The sequence below is a fragment of the Chamaea fasciata genome, unplaced genomic scaffold, assembly GCF_029207755.1.
Source record: "Chamaea fasciata isolate MVZ Bird 193981 ecotype frontalis unplaced genomic scaffold, bChaFas1.0.hap1 SCAF_4, whole genome shotgun sequence".
Classification (NCBI taxonomy): domain Eukaryota; kingdom Metazoa; phylum Chordata; class Aves; order Passeriformes; family Sylviidae; genus Chamaea; species Chamaea fasciata.
The window spans coordinates 20950935-20974244 of record NW_027094089.1 but is presented as its reverse complement, the minus strand read 5'-3'; the positions used below and the strand labels follow the sequence as shown (position 1 = coordinate 20974244).

General features: G+C 40.5%; 1 protein-coding gene across 1 annotated transcript in view; it reads left to right on the top strand.

The window, feature by feature from the left end:
- The window catches only part of ADAMTS12 (ADAM metallopeptidase with thrombospondin type 1 motif 12), a 151111-nt gene that overhangs the window by 49299 nt on the left and 78502 nt on the right, over positions 1-23310 (top strand). The window contains exon 3 of the mRNA XM_066181043.1: positions 3419-3593. Coding sequence (XP_066037140.1) covers positions 3419-3593 — 175 coding nt within the window. The remainder of the gene's footprint in view (positions 1-3418; positions 3594-23310) is intronic.

Genomic DNA, 23310 nt, shown 5'->3' with positions numbered 1-23310 from the left:
TCAGAGTCTGTCATTGTCCTGTTGTCAAAAATATTGTATAAAATTTATTGTCAGAAATATTGTTTGGTTTCAAGGAGTTACTCTCTGTTCTCACTACAAATGGTTTTGGGGGTTGGTTTCTTTTTTGGTATTGTTGTCAACATACTCAGTTATTGTAACTTTAGACTACAGATTGTTGTTTTTTCCCTCCCTTTTTCTCCTGAAAAACACCCACTCATTCCAGGTGCTCCTGCCTGGGTTAGTATTGCAATTTCCAAACCATAGCCAAGGGTAAAGCTGCTCTTTCCCTTCCCACAGGACTCAGCTTCAGCTTCCCATGTGGAACTGATTGAAAAAAATATGCCAGAAAATGTACTTTGACAAACCCCCAAGCTTTTGTCTGAAAGAAATATGTGGAAAAAATGTGCTTTCCACTGGAAAATGCAGATTCTACTGAAGATCGAAACAGTTGGTTGAAAACTTTAAGTCAGAAGTGTCTCAGGATCATCATTGTCTTTTAGCAAGTGACACACAATGTAGGAGATATTTTGTGTTCAGGGAGCTGTTTGTGTCAAAGTAATGAGGCACATGTGTTAAAAATCCCATAGCAGCAGTCCCAAATACAATATGGGAAACATTTGCAGTGACAGCATGTCAGAATCTGAGGGCAAAGAGTGAGATTTCAAAGGGAGGAGAATAACAGTTTATAAAAAATACTGTGGTAGATGTGCAGGTTTTCACCTGTAGGCTTTGAGAGAAAGCCCACATACCCCCAGACAAACACACACACCCCACCCCTATTTTCTGACCATTTCTGTTACTGTATTACATGGTAGCTTTTCATAAGGAAGTTCAAATGAGGAAAACTTCTCTGCAGTAATTTTTTTTCTGTGGTGATAACTAAACCCTTTCATAAATGTAAATTTGAATGGCTTTTTTCTGATGAGACTTTCATAACTGCCCTCCTTTGTGTATTCTGAGGCTGTGTGAATGCACTGAAAAGCAGGTGAAGCTGCAAACTCCACAGAAAAAGCTTATATTGTATTTACCTAGCTTGAAATCTGGTGGACTTTAATGCTGTTATATTTGTGAGTCAGAAAAGAACAGCTATGAAGTGCAAAACTAAAGATGTATTTAATCAGCAAAGGTATTTTTGCCAGTCCCCAGTGCTTTGAAGTAAGCTTAATGTGAACATTGCTCTTTTTTTTTTTTTTTTGGTCTCAGTTAGTGTCAGCATTTAATTTGTTGGTGGATAGCCTGTGGAGGGTGAAAGTGCAGATGCAAAGCAAGAGTTCAGTAAGTGCTGGAAGTCTCTGGAAGCTTTTGGAAACCCCTGTGTGCTGGAAATGGGCTTTTACAGTCATGTTCATATAACTAAGTTTTGCTTTTTTTCCCTGCTCCATGCTTCCATGCTTTTTTTCCCTGCTCCATGCTTCCAGCATGGTAAACAGCTGAATTTTGACATGCAAGCATTAATGAGGGAGCTTGAGGTTACCACTGATAGGCTTACTTCACCTTCTGTAGGATTGTCTGGCCTTTCTTGTTGCAGATAGACCTTGACACTATAATCCAGCAACTATTGCCACTTGCTCTAAAAAATCAGTCTGCAAATGAAGATGGCTTAATTCTTCCTGGTCCCAATTGGCTTAAAACCCCACGAAGTAATCAAATAATCCAGCCACAAATTACAGATATCTAGGAAACATTGAACCCTGTGGAATGGAAAGGAATGGGCAAGGATTTGTGAAGGTGCATTGGTTCCCTGAGCAGAATGAGGAAAGCCACATTGCAGATTTCCTGGTGTGACCACTGTAGATGTTTTCTTGCTTTATGGATTCACTCTTGCCTGACAGTTTATCCAATGTGAACATGGATAAAACTGCTGCTTCTGTGGTGTCACTCTGCTCCTATGCCTTGATTTATGATTTAAAAATAAGCATGAGCATTTTTTGTATATTGTTTAATAATCAGAGGTCTTAATCTCTTTTTTCTTAAAAATGAAACAAAACCCATACAGGCAGTGGCTGTAATCCCAGATGAACAAATACATGTGACTATGAGTCCTGAACCTTTGATGCTTTAGGGGTATAAACACAGCTTCAAACCAGCACCAGCCTCTGGTTTTAAAACTTGACTTCCACTGGAAGGAAAGAGTTTCTCATCTTCAGAACTGTTGGGTAAACTGTGAAATGACAGTCACAGTTACTTATTTGTCCAGGTTTGCTGTAGAGGTATTTGGCCTGTGGCAATCCGTGTAGAGGCAGAAGGTATCTCACTGAGCCGCCCCTTGTCTCCTTGTACGTAGAGCCCATGGTTATTTTATAGTTTTATAAGAGTGCTTTTCTTCCATTCATATGATTTCTTTCATATCCTTACCCTCATACTGGCTTTCCCAGAGAAACTCTAAAGCTTGGAGTATTTAAAAAGATTTAAAAATTTTTCTGTCATCCTTTATTTTAATACAGCAGCTGCTGGAACAGAGTGTTACTGCATTTTTTTTTCCCCTCTTCCAGAATAGACTAAGAGGGATGCACTGACCACAGCAAGAAAGTGAAGAGGAAGCAAAGCCATAAGACTGGAATACTCCAGCCTCCTGTCTCATCCCCAATGTGGTCTGGGTTGTCAGTGGATCCTTTGCTTTTAGATTTAATACTGCTCCATATATCTTGATGTGGAAGGACAATACGATGGGTTTGCGATGTTTGCAGTCCCTGTCAAAATGCTGAGACGCAATGGACCAAGGCCATGCCTGGTTGGAAGTGTGTCCTGTGCAGTCCAGATGGGTATCAAGGGCCCTGTAACTTAGGCAAAGCAGGAAGGCTCATACAAAAATTTCAGCATGTGAAATGTTGCAGCCTTTTTTAGCTGATCTACTGGATGTTCTTAATGGCTTGCTAATTCACAAAAAACTTCTTATTTCTTCCATTGTGCTGTTGGCCTAGGGGGCAGTGAGGATTTATAGTCTGAGCCAAACATGGATCACATGGTCCAGCCTATCTGATGGGTTAGGTAATTGATTGTGGGACTGCAGCTGGGAACAGAATTTCGATTTGTACTTATGAAACAGCTTTTATTCCAGCCTTGATCTCTGGGGAATGGATGCATAACGCCAGAAGAACAAGATGCAGCTCTTCCTCATGCATCATGTTTGGCAAATCAACTTTTGACCTTTTAGTGCTTTGTAAAAATATGAGAGTCTTTGCCTCAGTTTCAGGTTATTAGGAAGGAGATATTTTTTCAGTTCCCCTTTATACTGTAGTGGCTGTGAAGTATGAAACAGCCTAGATGTATGCAGCAAAATAAATACTGAAAGCATGTTGTGTTCATATTTCTCCAGTGTAATGACTGGCTTATGAAGAAAGCTCAGGGTTGGTGGTATATTTAGTTTTGACTTCTGGTACTGAACAGAAGAGATTAACTCTTTTGTGCTTATTTTCAGACTGGATATTTCCATCTGCCCCATGGGGATTACTTCATTGAGCCCATTAAAAAGCGTCCACAGAAGGAGGGAACACCCCATCCCCATATTATCTATGGTGCAAATAACCTTCAAAATGCTTTAAGGAGAAGACGGGCCATCCTGATGGAAAAGGAACAAACATGTGGACTGAATGGTACTAATTTTGCTAGATTTCTGCCTATTTTCTTTCTGAATCTTTTTATGCAGCTATTTTCCAGTGGTGTGTACTTTTCCTTCTGCCAGGCTTTTTAAAATTCTGTAAGAAAAGATTATGCAAAATGAGAGCATCTCAATCAAAACACCACAGGAGCCACCCATATGTGTTCTTCTCTGAAAAGTTAAATCCTCCTTATAACTACTGGGATATGTTTTTCATGCCATTGATCCTTTCTACCCCTCAATTTTTCTCCAACCAGAACTGGTCAGTGAGTTTGAAACTTGAATTCTTGAAGAGTTCTGGGATGACAAGATTTGTAGTCAGCATTATTTTTAATAAATATTCTCACTGCATGTGAATTCTGTCTTCAACATAAAATAACTCCACTCTAATCCATGGTGTAAATTTAAGAATTCTAGATTTTCTGTGATTGTTAGCAGATGATTTAAAGAGTTTTTATTTAGTTATTCTGAAAGAGAAGTACAGGACATCAACAGTAAGATTTTTTTTTTTTTTGGTAGAAGTATAAGTAAAAATAGCTTAAATACTGGTGCAGTAATACTCAGGATCATGTCTTTTGTGGAAACAAATTAATACACTATGCTGGAAGGGAAGAGTGTATCCAGAGGGTAGATGGCATCTCATAATTACAAAATTAGATCCTTTATTTAGTAAAACAATTTCCTTGATTTATTTCATACCAAAAATTACAGATTTTTCATTGTTTCCCTGATGTTTGAGGCCTTGAATCTGAGTCTGCACCAAATTCTAAACAGGCATAGTATTGGTAGGGATGAATCAGTAATTACCTACATGACCTAAGGCCCAAGTAATGTACAAATAGAGCTGCAGAATGCACAGCAATGTGTTTCTGTCTTTCACAGGTCAGTGGTTTAAGAGAAGTTGGTTCCTTATCAGGAATGGGAAATGAGAGGAGGAATGTAGTAATTTTTAATCTCCAATCATGACTGCTGGTGAAGTTTTAATGCTATGTAATATGGATTGGTAACTTAAAGAAGCAAAGAACAACTTGACACCCCCCCCCATATTTCTGGTCGTAGACCTGAGCTGCACTTCTTGCTTGCTGGCCCAAGGTAGTGCAAAATGGTAACAGGGGAGAAACATGAGAAAGCTGATGGGGGGAGTTACTCAATCTTCTGTGGAACTGGGAAGGTAAAGTTAAGGGGAAGCCATAAGAATTAATATGAATGTTGCCCCATTTTATTATTCATCAAGTAAAAATATATATATCTACTTAATAGAGGATAACCCTGGATTTAAAGGGTTAAGGTGATGCATCAAAGAAGCATCTGAAGGTGATGCTTATATTGGTGTCAACTTCAAACAGCTCCCTGAATTTTCATTCCTTCTGATGACTGCTGGGCTAGACAAGAAAAATTAGCTTTGATTTGGTTGTGAAGAATGAAGAAATTGTTCTTGCCTACTGTCTTCCAGGTTTCTTTTATGGATGAAATAACATATGGATGAAATAACACCTCTATCAGTAATTTTAAATGTGGGGAGAGGATGGGAGATCCTCGGGAACATGACATGCACCAGCTTTGTGCGGTCTGCTTATTTTCTTTCTACCTCTCACTTTTTGTCTCTTGTACCTTTCTTCAAAGTTATGCAGAATGAAACAGGAAAAGACTGGCTGTACATGGACTCTGTATAAAAAGAGCATAACTTCCCTGCATCACTTAGATTAGCATGCCTGCTCTAATAGACTTGTCAGTTTAAACTCCCTGTCTGATGTTATTCATTCCAAATTGACAGAATTATTTCTGATGATAGTATGTTCATGATACTGCAAACCAAGTTAATGTCTTATGAACTAATAAAGTAATAAGCTGTAATTTATGTTTTTATTTTTAACTGAGCCAGTCAGCCTTTACAGGTTATATCTTTTGACCAGAGTAATCTTGGCTGTCCTAATAGTTGAAGAATCAGTGTGAAAAAGTGCATGAGGGTAAAACCGTTTCCTTAATTATATTTTTCCCTTTGTGTGACAGCATATAACAATCATAGATATCTCAAAAAGCCTTAAAGTTTATGTTGTGTGTTATGTGTCCTGAGCTGCACCCAGAGCCCCGTGGGCAGCAGGGGAGGGAGGGGATTCTGCCCCTCTACCATGCTCTGGTGAAACCCACCTGGAGCTCTGCATCAAGCTGTGGGTACCCTGCACAGGAGGGAAAGGGACCTGTTGGAGTGAGCCCAGAGGAGGAGCACCAAGATGATCAGAGGGATGGAGCATTTTTCAACCTGGAGAAAAAAGGCTTTGGAGTGAATTAATTGTGGCCTTCCAGTAGCAGAAGGAAGAAAGATGGAGAGAGACTTTTTACGAGGGCTTGGAGTGATAGGACTAGGGGAAATGGCTTTGGACTGAAAGAGAGTGGATTTAGATAGGAGATTATGAAAAATTCTTTATCTTCAGGGTGATGTAGCACTGGAACAAGTTGCCCAGAGAAGCTATGGATGCTCCATCCCTGAACATGTTCAAGGCCTGGCTGGATGGAGCTCTGAGCAACCCTGCTCTAGTAGAAGATGTTCCTGCCCATGGCAGGGGACTGGAACTAGATGACCTTTCAGGTCCCTTCCAAACCAAGCCATTCTGTGGTTTTTTTATCTCATTTCTGAACAGGGATAGAAGAAAGAAAGAATTCAGTGTCGTCTTCTATTGATACTGCGCATTGTCAGAACAGTTGCTCTTGTTAGAAGTGAAACACAGAGCAAAAAGGAAAAGTGATACATGTTGCGGCAGCCCTCTCAGTAGAGGGTAGAAATGAGCCAAGACACAGACTTCTTGTTTATCACAACATGAAGAGGGTCCTGGTTTATTCCTCTTTACAGCTCAGCCATCCTGACTCCAACTATTTACTGGCTCTGGCTGCATCAAGCTCTTACTGTAGGTTTCCGTTGCAGCCTCTGTCTGCTGGTTTTTTCCTGCTAAACTATAACTGCAGGTATTAGTTTGCAGACTCTGAATGCAGGCTTTTACCCAGCTAGACTATGACTGCAGGTTCTAACAACAGGCTCTGACTGCAGAGCCAGACTAACCCCACAGCAGAGATTCTCTTTCCCCAGGATCCTCCTTCTTTATGGTTCTCACATTCATAATCCTTCATGGTTCCCCTTTATTAGCTAACCCACTCCCTTTTATCACACTTATCTATGTTGGACGTAGCTGTGACTCATCAGGGGTGAGACTGTATTGGGTAATTAACACAGCTGTTACTTATCAGGGTCAAGGTGACCTGGATTCCCTTCTCATACAGGTCAATTCTTGCATTCTGTGCCAAACGTATTCACTGCTTAGGCTTTGGTGAATACTTTGTGCGTGAATAAATTTTAAAGTTGACTCTGCCACCTTTTCAGGATTTCATATACTTTGTGCTTTTGAGGTTGGTGCCGGAAAGCTTGTACACCCACATGACACCACAGATAGCTTAGAATAATGCCTTTTGGGATCACTTCAAGGCAAGGCATTTCCAGTTTGCAGTTCACAGTTAATTGTAAATACTAGTTCTATTTCATAGGTTAAACTCCATTTTGTGTTTTCAACCCTCAGCAACTGCTGAGCTGGTGCTTAACAGATGAAGAGTTGCCTACGGTATGTCTTGTAGGCACTGGTGTTCAGATTTCTAACCTGGTAGACTGAGATTCATCATGCAGAGTATCTGCATTTGTTTATTTGAGCTCTGAGTTTGCTGGGCTTTTTTAAATTAAACTAAGATGCTTGAGTTACTTCTGTGACTTACGTTTGGTGTGTGTTCCGGTTAAAGTGTGGTGGTGATTTTTGCTTGAAGTTGATGTTTTTGAGTCAGTACTCAGAATTGAGAGGTGATAATAGAAATCTTTTAGTCAGAAACTGACCTGTCAGGCAAGGAATGTAAAGACTACTTGTACAGACAAAATAAAAGTAAAGGAATTACAACAGAATAGGTAGAGGATGCTGATCTCCTGTGCAGTCTTCTTCCAAGTTTGTCTTTTTTTAATGCGAGATCTGTGTCTCTTGGAAGAAGTCTTGTGCAACAACTACTTTTACATCTTTTACTGTGGCAACAACTGCATGAATATCCATGGTCCAACCTGCTTGTTACCTGTCTCACCTACATGCAATAATTCTTTAGAATCAGTGACTTTTCCTGTAGTCTTGCAATGACTACATTAATTATTTTATAATTGGTATTATCTTTAACAGTCTGAGATACTTGGAGAAAAATCATTGCAGTAAATTATGTAAATTAAAACTGATGTTTGTGCTGCACACTCTCATTGCTGCTCAGGCAAATGCCAGCTGACTCAGTCATTAGCTGCATGCAAAACTGAGGTACTCATCTTGAAAGTAGCATAACAATACTGGACACTGCTAGCACCTGTCTTGCTGTACCATTTGAAATACGTGTGAGAAGTAGCAGAAAAGATAAATGAGAAGTGTCCCTATGTCTTATAAAAAACCTCTCTAATCCTTTGTGCCCACAGGAGAGGAAACTGAGGATCTGGGAGTTTGTTTTATTCTTCCAAATAGGTTATTTTAAAAACTTAACTGTGCTCTGAGATATAATGTAAGGGAAGAGAAATTATCCTACCTGCTACAGAAAAAGAGGTGACCTCCTATTTCTTCTGCTTGTTTTCATGCAGCCTGTCACAAGGTAATGTTTTTGTTTGTGAGCTTCAAAATAAGAGAAACTTTGTGAAGTTTGCGAGTGAAAATGCTGTGATGTAATGAAATTCTTTCTAAGTGCTGCTAAGAGGGGACTGATAGAAACAGGTGGGCTTCTTTTTCTTGGGCTGGAGAGAAGGACAGGTTGCTGTTGTTCAGAGGGTGAGGGCTAAGTTTATTCAGACTGAAACCCATTGATTGCTGCAGAAGGCTGTGATATATAACTAAGGAGTGAAAATTTATGGTATTAAAATAGATCTCTGAGAATATTTAATTGGAGCTTTAGGTGTACAAAAAAAGTCATAGGTTTTGCCCTCATTTTGGCATTGAAGTCTTTGATAGACCAGAAGTTAGGATCAGTTTGGATTTGACATGGGCCTCCAAGTCCTTGTCTGCAGAGAAGTTAGAAATCTTAAAATTGATTTTTTTGCATTTGGAGAGATTTTGCTCTAAAATTGGAACTGTGATGGGATAAAGCTGGGGTGGAAGAGAGAAGAGGCTGGCTGCTGTGTGAAATGATAAGGAGGAGTGGGGGAGTTAAAGGGGCAGAGCAACATTGTCTGTGTAAAAGTTTTTAAAATATTTTGAGTGATGATGGCATAATTAATTTACCAGAAGTCTAGAATGCCATTAAGCTGTTTCAGACAATGACTACCTGTTGTTCTTCCTGTGTCTGACTGCAGTAATTTATTCAACTGTGGTCTTGCTTTTTGATGATTAACTTGATACTGTCAAAAGTTTCTCTTCAGTTTTTATGCTTGCAAGGGTACAGAATGAACTAGTAATATTGTCTTTTTACCCTGAAAACCTTTGTTTAATCACTTGAAAGATGGAGGGGGAAAACCCAAGGCAATGTTTTATTCTCAAGCCATAACCTACCTTCTTTTGTTTTAGAAAGACATTGTGGCCAATGTAAGCAGCTTTGCTTGAAATCCTGGTTGTAAGCTCATAACTCTTGGTAGAGGCTCTATAGCTTCTTGCTTTTAAGGAAAGATGCCGATATTTTCTTGGTACTTGTTTATCCTGTATTTAATCACATCAGTTATAATTCAGCTTAATCAGCTTGGTTTCTCCAGGGCACGAAGACTGTTATTCATAGGATGGTAAGTTGGCACATTGAAATTTAGTAACTGAGGTTAACTCAACCTCAGTTCAGGGAAGACCACTTTTCTCCCTGCGTGACTCTTTTGCCTACAACTGGCTCTTCTATTTATGAGATGCTTGTCATGAAAAAGAGAGCAAATAGGGTCATTCAGTCAGAATGACCTCTTATTTAAAGCAGGAACAACGAAGCAAACAGCTTGCAGAAGAGCACAGAGTATCCCTCATCTCTGAAACAGTTTGCACTGAACTGAAAAAAGTGAGTGCCTCCTTGTGGGAGCAGCAATATTTAGTATTTCAGAGGTAGGGGACCTGGGAAATAAGGACATGAGAATTGATTTGTTGTAGCAATCGATGAGACAATTCCTGCCAACTGGTATGGAAACACTTTCCCCCTCCTCAGTCATCCTCATGGAACAAAACCAAAAGATTTTAATTTTCTTTCAGTTTTCAGAATACACTGGAGGTTTTTTTAGTTGCTCTCAGTACAAGTAGAGGAGAAAGGAATAAAATACTGTATTTTCTGCCATTCTTCCTCTCCAGTTAAATGAGAGAAGTCAAAACTAGAGGTTTACCCATGTGGATCGAAGTTTTGCTGAGCAAGAGCCTGAGATGGCTCAGTGCTGGCAGAGTGCTGGCACCTGCTTTCCCAGTCTGCGACTGTTTTCTCATTTTCTTTTCTTTCCTGATGGAATTTTACTTCAAATATTTCCCTTGCTCCTATTAACTGAAGCAAGGTAAATTCCCTAAGTGTTTGTGTTATGCAGGAAGTGAGGGAGAAAAATGTAGCAAAACAGGATTGTTGTTAAAAGGTCATAATTGTAACTTGTCGCCACCACAGGCATCATATACACTACCTCACTCAAAGACTGGATACATTTTAATGTTCTGTGACAAGCCATTTTCCAAATAATATTAATCAAACATATAAGGAGGGAAAAGTTTTTCTTCATTGTGATTCACCAATCTTTCTGTTCAGTCACTGTGCCACTGGAGAGAAATGTTTGCCCCACAGCATGCTTGCTTACTGTATTTGCTTTTTTGTAGTTTTAAGGGTAGTCTATGGTCTCTTCCATGTTTTCATTGAAAGGTTGCTTAACTACTCATCAGACTGAGAGTCTCAGTCTGCATCCAGGCTAACCTAATTCAGCAGGTCTAACTGAGTACTGTTTTAGAGGAATATATTGTGCTCCTGCTCTGTACCTATAGCTTTCCTTATCAAACTGTGTGTGATGCTATTGTGCTTCTTGAGTTTAACAATTGATTTGGTAAACAAATGCCTTGGTAATGTAAATATTGAATCGCTGCAGTATTGATTTGGAGAGCAAGAGTACACTTTAAAATTAAACTGTTACATATCATACCCATCCCTTTTGTAGAAAAACAATAGCATTGAATCATTGTAGACCACATTTTCACAGGTGAAATAGAAAACTCAGAAAGCTAAGCTGCATTTGGTAAAACACTTTTGATGCAGGAGTTTGAAAATTTGCTCAGAACACTTGATCCATTAACAGAGTAGTATTGGCAGAGATGTTCAGCTTTCAGTCTGGTTAGGGCCAGATTTCTCAGTCATAATGAACTCCTTGTGAACCTTCTAATAAGAAACTACAATTGCCTTATTATTTCTGGGCAGATCACAGATTTCCAGTTCTTCTCAGAAGTGTTGTACTCATTCTGTGAGGCTGATGAACTGATACAAGCTCAGTGTCCAAAATTAGTTTCTCTGGGGTTGCATATCCTTGATGAGCCTCCTGTTCTAGATGACACATTTTAAGGTGTCTGAGTTTAGTTTTTCTGCATGAAACACTATGTCCTTGCAGCTTGCCCAGTCCTTGCTTGTGGCTGTCTTCTCCAATTCTTGTGTCCCAGCAGCTGCCTGAACTTGGATTCATTTTGTGGGCTTGGGGGGACCCCTTTGGAGCAAATTTACTTCAAAGGCATTCATAATATTCCTCTAAGCATAGATTTTAGCTTTATGGTTAGTTGGGAATGAGGGGAACTGCATAACTTGGGAGGTTTTTTTTTCTATCCACTACTACTTCAGTTGACTTGTAAGCTCCCTCATTTTTAGGGATAAGTGGGACCACACTTGCATTTATCCCACACCACACACAATTACTTAGGCTGCACAGGTATTCTGCACCCCTGTGCTATTTATGTACTGTCCTGAAATAAACTGTGTGTAAATAACAGACTGGAGAGACACTGTTCACTGAAAGGTCATATAGATGACACACATTTTTTTTTCTAAAACATGGAATTATCTCAAAAAAATAGTCAACCATCTCTAAAAAAAAAAAAAAAAAGGGGGCAGGGCAAAAAAATAAAAGGAAGATTGCTATGCTAAAAGGTATAGAAAATGTTTTTAGTTGCTGCCCTCAAATGCTGCACTTGTTTGAAGATTTTGTGGAACTGTTTTTTTGCATGTCCAGGTTTCTCTATGAAAGAGCATAGGAGAGAATATAGAGGGGAATATGAGTTCCCCACATAATCTCATTTAGAGTTACCACTTTTTTCTCTTGCAAATACTCAACCTAGACTTACTTCAGCAAACAGCATGTAATAAGGCATCTTAGCTGAAAAAAACAGGTATTCCTGTACTCTTTAAACAGCAGTGATGAGGTCTTTGTGCACATAAATTGGATTGCTACAGAAAGTCTCTTCTAAGCTGTTCTAATCAGTGTCAAGGAACACTTGACAAGGACAAAATAAAAAGTCCAAAGCTTTTACGTCTTTTATTAATCTTTCTTCTAAAAAAACTGTCTTGGTCTAATATTTTGCTCTTCCGCAGATCTTCTGAGTTGAAGCTACAGAGAGTGATATTTTTATATTTTGAATGCTTTTTAAACACAATTTAAACACTGTGTCAGCCTGTCTCCCCTTCTGCCAAAGTTGAAATGAGCAGCAGGTTTCTTGCCTGCCCAAACTTTAAAACAAGCTGAATCAAATTCCTTCCTCTCTGGTCTGCACTGTTATCTGTTGAGCCCCCAGTCTGGGTTCCTTTCAGCTCTGCAGAGGTTTGGATTTGAATCAAACTCTCCTTTCAAATACTGCTGTTTTAACAAGGGATCATTCCTGTCATTTTCTGTATGATTTGCCTGACATTATTTGCCTGACATTCTCCAGATAAAACATTCTCTGAAATACTCTCCGCTTTATGGGATTTTCTTTTTGGAAAGAAAATCCTAGTTGCATCCATTGCCTATGGTGAGGTGCTTCTGTCAGTCAGGTCTTCCTCAGAGTAAATGGAAGATGATGAGAGAGTTGAAATTTCCTCTGTCAGGAAGGTCACAGGAAAGAAGGGAAGTAAAAGAAGGGAGTTTCCTGCAAAGCCTGGACTGATAACATTGACAGGCAGCTGAAAGTTGTCCAAGCAGACATAACCTTTGTATTGGGGAATGAATTATTAAACAACCTCTTCCTCACCTTAGGGTTGTAACTTGGTTTTGGTCATCATTATCTATTTTTTGGATATTTTTCTCTGATTAAGCTATAATTAATCATACTGTTTTATGATGAATGTGAACTGGATGTTTCTTTCAGGCAAACCTGCATTTTTCCCTCTTTCTGGTCCAATGCATTTACGTACCTTTATCATCCTAAGGCTTCCTGGAGAGAATAGGAGCCAGGGAATTTTTGCAAATGAAAACTGAAATTGTCATTTAGAAAAAAACAGAGGCTCAATCAGTTGGCAGGGCTTTGTTTGGTTGGCTTTCCATAGGAGTAAAAATTTCGAAGTTCAAACCCAGTTCTCTGCAAACACTTTCAAACTTCTTGGCATTTTAGTGTGGAAGACCCAGTTCTTCTCCTGTCTGAGAAGGATTTGGGCGTAGTTTTCTGTCAGAAGGGAACACAGGGAGTTCAGTTAATTAAAGCTGGTGTTACTGGTGATCCTCCAGTCCATGCATGACAGAAATGCAAATAAATTAATGCGCTTATGACATTCAACAGGGTATAGTGCCTCTGACAATCAGTTTTTAATAGGAAAATGGAATAAAAAGAAAAAGTCACCCTCAAAACTCTGGCTGAAACTGGAAACATCCTTTAGCCCTGTAGTGGTATTCACAATAAGCTGAGTGTGACACAGCTCATCTGAAGCTGGTGTTGTCCCAGCAGGATAGCTCATACAAGATGCCTGGTGGCAGGAGTTATTAACCTCTCACCTCAGAGATGCTGTTAGTTCCCTCCCCTGAGATGATCTGATTTACACTGTTCCTCCTCTTGCTCCTTCTAGGAGTTTACAGATGCCTCTCTCAGCTCTCCCCAGCTGCAGGGCCAAGTCTGTCCCTGCTCTGCTGCTTCAATGTCTGTTGTCTGTGTACAGGTGTCTCTTCAGTGGCTCAGTCTGGGAAATGAAATGTTGGGTGATGGATTGGAACAGGAGAACCAACAGTCATCTCTCAGAAAGTCGTGAAGCTGGCAAATGTTGTTATCAGGACTTCTAAGGATAGGAAATGCTAACAGCAGTATGTATCTAAGATTTCCAAGATGTCATATTAGCAGAATTCATTTTGATGACTGACCAACCCCTTCCCTTCTTCGGGGGGTAGTTCTCCTCTGTAAGAGCTGTGCTTTAAGTGCTGATGTTTGCGGCAGAAGCGCAGCATAGTTGGGGCTGAGCCTAAGCCTTTGAAGGCTGTATTGCTTAGTAACATCATCTGATATACAGGACATTTGGCCTCAGCCAGGGACAAGGAGGCCCCTCAGAATGCTAGCACGTGCTTTTTTCTTTGCACACACTAGTATTACTGATATTTTAAAGACAGTGGAGAAATGTATGGGAAAAACAACAGCTGGTCCAGAGAAAGGCCAAATAAACTCTTGTGTAAGCCCAGAGATAAGAAGGTTATAGCATGTGCAGTGTTAATGGTATCATATCAAACCTCGGAAGAACAGCATTTTCTTTCAAGATTAATTCCAGACTGCCCTTCTCATCTTTTCCTTAGTAATCTAAACCAAAACCAAACTAATTAAAATCATTATTTAAATACCACTTCAAAGACTATTCTGTTAGTCTTTCTATAACTGTTTTCTTTCACATCACAGACACATTATACATTAATTTAGTTGGGATACTTTACACTTCTTGAACTGTGGTTTGAATATTTAAAACTGAGATGTCAGGGAATTATGGGTGAACTATAGTTGCTGTTTTTCATGAATAATGAACTTCGATGCAGGGAATGTTTACTTGATGGAGTGCTTTCTTGAGAACGTGGCCTCTGTCTGCAGCATACCTCGAGCATAAAGGTCTTCAGATAGGTGCAAGAGGATTGAGAGTTGGAGAAAATGGAACACAGAATTTACTAAATTGACACATGATAGCACCTCTCAGTGCTCTATCCCCTTCCCCATCTTCCTTTCAAATTTCATCTCACATGATGGTGCCAAGAGGACTGAATGGCCTACAATATTTTATGGAAATGTGTATTTATTTGGGGTGTTTCTAAGGATGGCTGATGAGGCAAGGAATAGGATCCAGCCATTCTCTCCAGCCATTACCCTTGTTTGTGCAAAATGGCTCATGCTCATCTTGCTCCTTACAGTCCTTTCTTAATGAAAATAAATCATGATGGCTTTGAGTGATGCCTGGAAAAAGTGCTGTTTTCTTCATAATTTCCAAAGAAGCAGGGGAAAAAAGGCAGTTGAAATATAAGTCCTTTAAATATAAGATTGTGAGCCAAACCTAAGGACTTGTGCAGTCTGTCAGAACAGCCAGTGAGTTCTGATATAAAATAAATGGCATTACCTATTTGTTTTCTCTGTTAGTTCAGGTAAGTTATTTCTTCAATTGGCTTATCAATTGGCTTCTTCAGGTGTCTTGGTTTGGGAAGACAGGTATCTGCTAGGTAAAAAAAGCTGGAGTTTCCTTTGAAATGGAGAGTGTAAACCCCCCTCGCTCCCCCCTTTTTTTTTTTTCTCCAATTATAAATTTACAATCAAAGGCTCTTAGGCAAAGATTTGGGAAATAGGAATAGCAGTTCTTTACTAGTAGGTATTACAAAGCAAACAAACACAAAAAAACCCAAACAACTACAGCATTACTAACAAAAGAAAGCAGTACCAAGAACCTTGAGGGCTTTGTTTCACAAAACCCAGGGCAGTTTGGTTTCGGTGTCCCTGCAGGATCCTCAGAGCACCGAGCTGAAACAGTGGAAAAGTCCCGGGCTGGTAGCTGGGATGGCAGGGTGTCCCGGCAGGCAGGGGCAGGATGTCCCGGCAGCACAGGGGGTGCAGGGTCACACTGCAGCAAGAGGAGCAGCGCCGAAGAAGCCGAAGGTGAGGCAGGGCTGGCCCAGCTCCCGCGGGTGGCAGAGAAAACTCAGGGTTCAGGCCGAACCGGTGATAGTAGATTTCCCAGGACTGGATCCCTTTGGCCACAGTGAAACTCTTCCAGCCAGCAACAGCCGTTCTCTCTCTTCCCGAACACCGAAAAAAGAAGAGCCCGCAGCTGCCTCAAGCTCTGTGTTTTACCTGCATTGTCTCCCCCTTCCAACTTTGTTCACTTCTTTGTTTCTGTTAAGTACTCTAAAGTATCCAACACTTGGTCTCCTTGGCAACTTCTGGGGAAAAAATTCTTTAGAGAAAGAAGGAACAAACCTAACCCTCAACATCAGGCTGATTTGTAATTTTTAAGGTTTTTACATAGTAAAACTCAGTAGTAGCAGGTGAAATGGTTAGAGATGCTTCTCTTGTAGGCTTGGATCTTACTACAGAAATTGCTTTGGTACTGCTGTATTTCTCAGATCCTGAGGTTGAGAGCAGGACAGTGACAGTGACAGACTGGACATGGCAAAGCAGATGTAGCTGTCAGATAAAATGTGTTTGCCGGAGAGTGTTGGATTACCCTTCCCATTGGAAGCACGGGTCTGCTTTATTTGCACTCTAATCATGCTGTGTGGTCCAGTATGTTTCACATGCCCTCCTCAGGAAAGTCCTGCAGGACTTTCTGAGCTTGCAGTTAGCTACCAGCTTGCTGCTTGGCATGAAGAAAACAGAAGGGAGAGCTGAGCATCCTGCGTGTAGAGAGGGTTGCAATGGGAGTGCAAAAGCTGCTGGGGGTGAAGGCTGCTGGGAGCTCAGCTAAGATGGTGCTGGCAATATGGGAGTCTCAAAAAAGGCTACTTTTCCTTGATTCTCACACAAAACTGGTACCATGACCTGAATTCTGTTGTGTTTCAGCCTGTCTGCTGGGCCATGTCCAGTGTGCTGCAACAGGTTCTTTTTTGTCCCATATAAACTTGACTTTATTGAATTAATGAGCAGGTACCGTTTGTAGAATGGGATCGTTGGAGAAATTCTGAGAATGTCAATAACACATAAAATAGCTAATGTAAGTACCAAATCTCATCTTTGCTTCACTAAAAGCCAAGGACAGCTCTTTTTCCCACAAGTTTCAGAGCATTTGTAAAGCAGTGATTACTGTCTTTCTTTCCAGCTTTTAAAATCACTCTCAAGCCCTTTTAGGGCACACTGTCTATTAACTGTGAAAAAATATTTTTGAGAAAAAAAAGTGAAAAGGAATGTGTTTATACCAATAAACTAAATAAAATGTTGAAATGCAGCACTAAAATAAAATCTGGCAATTTGTACAGGGACCCTAATGGACCTCCTGCTCAGCTACTTGGATGATTGAAAAATTTTTGTTTAAATGTTATGGGGAGTACTGTAAATGCTTTATATTTTGTTTTGGAGTACATTTCTTCCACCTCCTTGTCCCTCTGTGTGTTTTGCTAACAAATTGTATGATATATTTTCTTGGATGTACCATAGGTGCTTCTACTGCTGACATAGAGAATACCTTCTGGTAAGTTCTGAGAAAAGCAGTGATCTGTCTTCTATGTTAATAGATTTTAGATAAGATGTTGAAAAAAGGGGGAAGTTTAATCTAGATTTTTTTTTTTTAACATTCTCCTGCCCTTTTGTGTTATAAATCAGAATTTCAAGGCAGCTGACAATTTTTAAACTGTTGATTGTAAGCCCAGGAAATTCTCATTGCCATTGCTCACTGAAATAAACCCATGTATATTTTACTGGATGCTTTGTTAATTTATATAAGAAAATGCATCCTCATACATTTTTATTGAAATATTTAGGAACTGAGGTCAGGTTATTTCTTAACCAGTCAATTCTGCAGGCACAAAGACACACTTCTATCTGGAACCATTTCTTAAAGAAAAAATTAATTTTATCTGTTTCATGTTTAGACTTGAAATGGTCTATTTCTATTTAGGGCTTCATAACTGGATTACCATGCTACAACTGGAGATCTCTCTCAAATCCATGTGTTTTAATCTGGATTCTTGACTTATTTTCACATCTGAGGGAGGTACAGTAGATAAATCTCTCTTCTTGAAATCTGCCCAATGCTTTTGTGGTGGCAGTCCTGAAAACTAAGGGGATAAGAGTGGCGATAGTTTCAACTAGGCTCCCCAATTCCTTGGCATATGCATGTTCAGTAACCTCTCTCTGTTGACATCTGGAAAGAGATTGTTTGAAATATGTCACAGTCAAAGCAGTGCTTTTTGAAGGCTGAACTAGAAATTATTATTTCATATAAATGTGAGCATTGAGTAACTGAATGATGAAATACCCAGAAAATATTAATCCACTGCCAGAATGTGTAGCAGAAACCTGACGTTGTAAAATAAAGAATAGCTGCAAAATCAGGCAGTTTATATGGTTAACATAAAGAGATCATCTTTAATAACTTTGCCTGAGGAATTTTATTCAAAAGATGCCTGCGGTATTCTCTACAATATATATTCTGATTCACCAGTAATTTTTTATATGTAAGTTAAGTGCTGAGCTGGCATTTGTTCTCATTGTGAAACACTGTGGATATTCACGTTCGCCACTATTCCCATACAGTGAGATCGATCGTTTTTGTGCTAATCAGTGAAATGCTCCAGTATTCTTTGGCATGGCTGCCACGTAGCACACAGCACTCTTTGTGCATACATTAAATTGTCTCAGTCTCGTGCTTAGAGTGGCCAAATCCTGACTGCTGAGAGGAATGGCTGGGCTGTGCCTCTGCCATGAACATTCACACTGCCACAGCAGGTCTGACAGGCACTACTGTCTGCTTGCTGGTTTTGACTCTTAGAGCTGTTTGGAGATTCCTGGTGGATGAGCTGAACAGCACTTTCCGAGCTGTCTTTGATCCAGAAGGAGTCTGTGCACAGTGGAGGCGTCAGGTCAGAGAGTGCTGACATCTGAAGTAGAGTTGGCCTGAAAATGGTGTGAGGGGTTCAGATCGCTGGACTCCTGGGGGTCACAGCTGAGCTGGAACCTTGCCAAATATTCAGTGAGAGGAGTTGTTTGGTGTTTTAGAAAGGAAGAGGTGCAGTTAGGGAAGGAGGTGCAGAAGAATGCTCTAAAATCAGGACAAGGAGCAGTTTAGTAGTGGAATGATGTGAAATAGCTTTAGTTCATCAGCTGTGCCTTTCACACATAGTTTCTAAGCAAACTGCTGAGATTCAGCTTTTGTGAGGGTGAAACTATGAGCTGGAGCAGAGTCTTAGCACGCAGGGGGGCTGCATCCTCTTCTGGGACCACTCAGCAGCCTGGGTAATCACAGGAGTGGTAGCGTCTCGCAGCTGTGCTGTGCTCTGTGTGTGTGTTTGCCTCTGACTTCCTTCCTATCCCTCCTGGAGAGGAGGCAGGAGCAGCTGGTCCCAGCTGGCTCTGTACTGATCGTTTTCAAGCACAGAGAGATACAAGTGGCTGATTCTTCTTTATTAACTTGAAGTGAAATGATGAGCCAGTGAGGAATTCCTGTGGTGCACAGGTTGGGCCTTGGGGACCTAGGGGAAGCCCTTAAACCTGCTTAAATTTGTGATTCTGCATGGGGGAGCATAAGCAAGCAAAACAGTGCTGGGCGTATGTTAAGATCTGATTTGTGAGACATGCCTCTGCCCGAATTAAGGTGCAAACAAGACCATATGCTGAAGTTAACAATATGGATTTTATTTAACAATGAATGTGAGGTAGAGAAATAGAGAGAAAGAGAAGGAGGAGGATGGAGGAGGGTGAGATCAAGCAGAAGATAGTCATCACCTTTGGATCAAGTACCATCCCATTGGTCCTTCTTCACTTGGTGTCCTGAAGTACCACGTTCATACAGCCCAAGTTCCAGGGAGCCACGGGATGGTCACAAATGGTGTTCCCGTAACTTGGGGTGATACATGGATGAGCAGGTGCTTCCTTTTGCACTATTTGCCTCGAGAGGAATTTCTGTCCACGTGTTAACCAGGATGCGCTAACCAGATCCTGCTGCCAGGCCTGGAATATTGCCGTCCTGCTGCAAATTCCTCTCTTCTGTGTTTAACTCAAGTTCTCAAAGTGGTGGTTTATCTTATGGCAAGTTCCATCTGTGGCCTTGACAGTATTTGAGACAGGCACCTGTACTCCTTAAGCCCTTAAAACATACTGGTTTTGGCATGATGAGGATATAACAGGGAGCATTTTGTAAAGGGTATCTATGTGGAGGAAGACCTTCCTCAGTTGTTGCAAGGCTGAAAAGCCAATATAGGCCCCTTGGGTGTATGGAGCAGAAGGCTGTCCTCTCCAGGGAGGTGCAGGGACATATTGAGGTGTTTGCAGAGAGCTCGTCTATGATTCTGTGAGCTAAACAAGAAAGCAAGAGGGAGCAGAAGCCACTTGTTTTTCTGCATGGGGGAACCCAAGTGTTCCCCTTCAAACCTGCAATGGTTTATCCCTGGTCAAATCACAGGAAACCCTGGCTGAAGATGGACCATTGTGGAAGAAAGCACATTACAGTCCAGAGGAGAGAATGGAGGTGCTGTCACACCTGCCTCTGTTGCTATTCTTCAGCTTCTGGTTCTGTTGAAAACAGAACAAAATGGCTCTTCATACTAGGATTTGATAGGTATCTGTACCATATGGACTTTGGTGTCTGATAAAAGTGGAGATACCAACTTCTAAAGTAAAATATTTTCACAAGGAAATACACGAGTTTGCTTAGAATCCATTAATCAAATGTGGTTTTCCTCAGTTTTTCTTTCATGGGGAGATGACTGCTACTGTTTACCAGGCTTAGATTCAGTTGGTCTTGTGAACTTCCCTATGTGAGCATGAATACTGTAAGATGCCCAAGTTGCTTTTGTGCAAGAGAAATGGCTCTCCCCAGTCCCTCTGGCACAGCACCCAGACTCTGGCTGCATGCACAAACTTAATAAAGCCAGGAGGTGAAGGCCCCTTTGAACTGCCTCTAGTCCCTTTAGAGGCTGGTTGCAATCTTCACAGCTTGAAAACCACATTCTCTCGTCTGAGCTGTCTGCAAAGAGCAAGTATTCCATGTGAAGCATTCGCAGTGCTCAGATCCCTGGAATTACAATCCTTAGCAGTCCTTTCCTGTCCTTTGCTTCTTCCAGCATAATTGGTTGGTTTTTTTCTGGCACCTTTCCTTGCATTGGTGCTCTGTCCACCATTCTTACAGTCTTGTCAACTCTTGGAGCTTGGGATTAGGACAGCCTACAATGAGTGCCTTTGTGAAAATCACTTAAGTGACTTGAAAGAACTAATAGGCACCCCAGAGACCTGTGTTGCCAATTTCTTAATCCTGCTGGTGCATAACATGGACAGGACTCTTCCTGTCCATGAAGCCCCATAAAACATATACCCTTTGAACATTTCAGCACTTTCTTTCACTGCTAAGTTCTTTAGTGCCAGCACAAACTTACTGCAGCATTCAAGCTAAGGGAATAGAGTTGTTTAGGTTCGAAGAGACCTCCAAGATCATTGAGTCCAGCTGTTATCGCAACACTGCCAAGTCCACCAGTAAACCATGTCCCTAAGTGCCACATCTACACATCTTTCAAATACCTCTGGGAATTCTGACTCCGCCGCTGCCCTGGGCAGCATCTTCCAGTGCTTGACATGCCTTTTGGAGAACTTATCCCTAACACCCAACCTGAACCTGTGGTGGTTCAGCTTGAGGCCATTTCCTCTCATCCTGTCCTTAGTTACCTGGGAGAAGAGACCATCCCGCACCTGGCTACACCCTCCTGTCAGGGAGTTTAAAGAGTGATTAGGTCCCCCTGAGCTGCCTTTTCTCCAGGATGAACACCCCCAGCTCTCTCAGCTGATCCTCATCTGGCTTGCACTCCAGAGCCTTCCCCAGCCCATTGCCCTTCTCTGGACACTCTCCAGCACTTCAATGACTTCATTGTAATAAGTAAGACATTTTAGCCTTTTAGCCTTGTTCTTGGTCCTGACTGCAGCTCCTGGGTGACCTCTGATTGCCAGCATGTAACCAGTTTTCTTTTTTTGATTATTATATGATTTAAATTTATGGAACATAAATTTTTTGGAACAAAAATATGGAACGGAGATTCGTGGAGTCTGATTCGAGAGCTTCTGGTTACTGTTTGGAAGACCAAACTGAGAATCAGATCAACCCTGACAATGCAGACAACTACTTCAAGATATCACTCTAAGGTTTTTTGCATAAATTTTGTGTGATTGAATTTTCAGAGAGACATGAAAAGAGATTATTAATAAAGCCCATATGTTGTAATTATCATTTTCATCATAATGGTATCCCAAAAGTGCATTTCTTCATTACTTTTAGGTTAGCAGTTCTTAAATTATTTGGTGAGAGACATTATTACATAGAAATAATTCATTGGGAATTTGGAATTTGTAAAAATCTGCAGATTTCTGTCACAGTGAATGTATTCTGTAATAGAGGATACTTTTTTTTTCTTTAAATTTTAGTAAATTGTGCTGCAATTTAAATTGTATTCAGATGCCATTTTACCAAGAGCTAGACTGATTTATGGAAATGTCACCTTATTCTTCTAATCCATTTCAATAATGTTTTCACCAAAATAAGAGGCACCAGACAATAAAGTTGACAAGTGAACGAGCATGAAAAGTTCAAATTACATGGAGTAATGTACTCCTAGGAAAACATCTGGCACAGCTATAATTTTTTATTGTCCCTTATTGACTTGGGTTTTATTCCTGGGTAAAAAAATAAGAATATTCAGGCAGAAGGACAGTCATTGATGCAAAACATTGGCAACTTCAGGCATATGACTCGCATGACATTGTTCTCTATGTGCCTCCTGATGCCCAGCACATCTATCAGTCCATCTTTACAGCCTGAGTGGTAATGAGCAGCAGACACTCAGCAGCAGTATCTGATTAAGTGCATCAGTCAAGGCAGGTCCTATTTTAGCTTCATTCTGCTTCAGAGTGGTGTGATTTCACTGTTGGATATGCCATGTTTTTGACAGCAGGAATATCAAACAAATCTTGCCGAGTTGTAAGCTTTCTTTCTCTGTGCTTGTTTTTCCTGGGACTTGGACGTTGTCAGCATGGGCTTGTACCTGATTAAGTAGTTGTAATAGTTTCCTGTGTGAACACTACCTCTCACTCAGCATTTGTGTGACTTAGCTTGGCCTCTTTTATGAATGCTTAAAAAAAGAGCTGGTTTAGTTATCTGTTCAGTTTTAGATTCACACACTTGCTTTCTTTTTTTACAAAACTTTTCCCATTATACCATGTGAGTCCTTATTCTCACTTTGTCATCATCCAGACTTAGTTTTGTCTGTTTATAAGCAGATCCTATGTGTATAAAACTACTTTGTTTATTTCAGGAGGGTACTTAGAACAGGGGAAGAGGATTGCTTACTGCATTTGATTTGCAAACGATTACTGAGTTCTTGCAGTAGACCAGCCATGAAAGTTGCCTACTTTCTTATGAGTGAGAGTATCACTTTTACAGTGAATGTGTTTCAAAACAGTTTATTGACCTCTTGTAAAACTCACCCCTAAACTGTTTAATTTTGTTAATACTTTAACTAAAGGCATGTCTTAGAACAAAATGAAGGTTTTTGGAAGAGTCCTAATGTAGCAAGTTATGAACAGCGTGGCAGTTATTTGTCTACCATCATTCACGCCTCTGGTCTGAGGTTG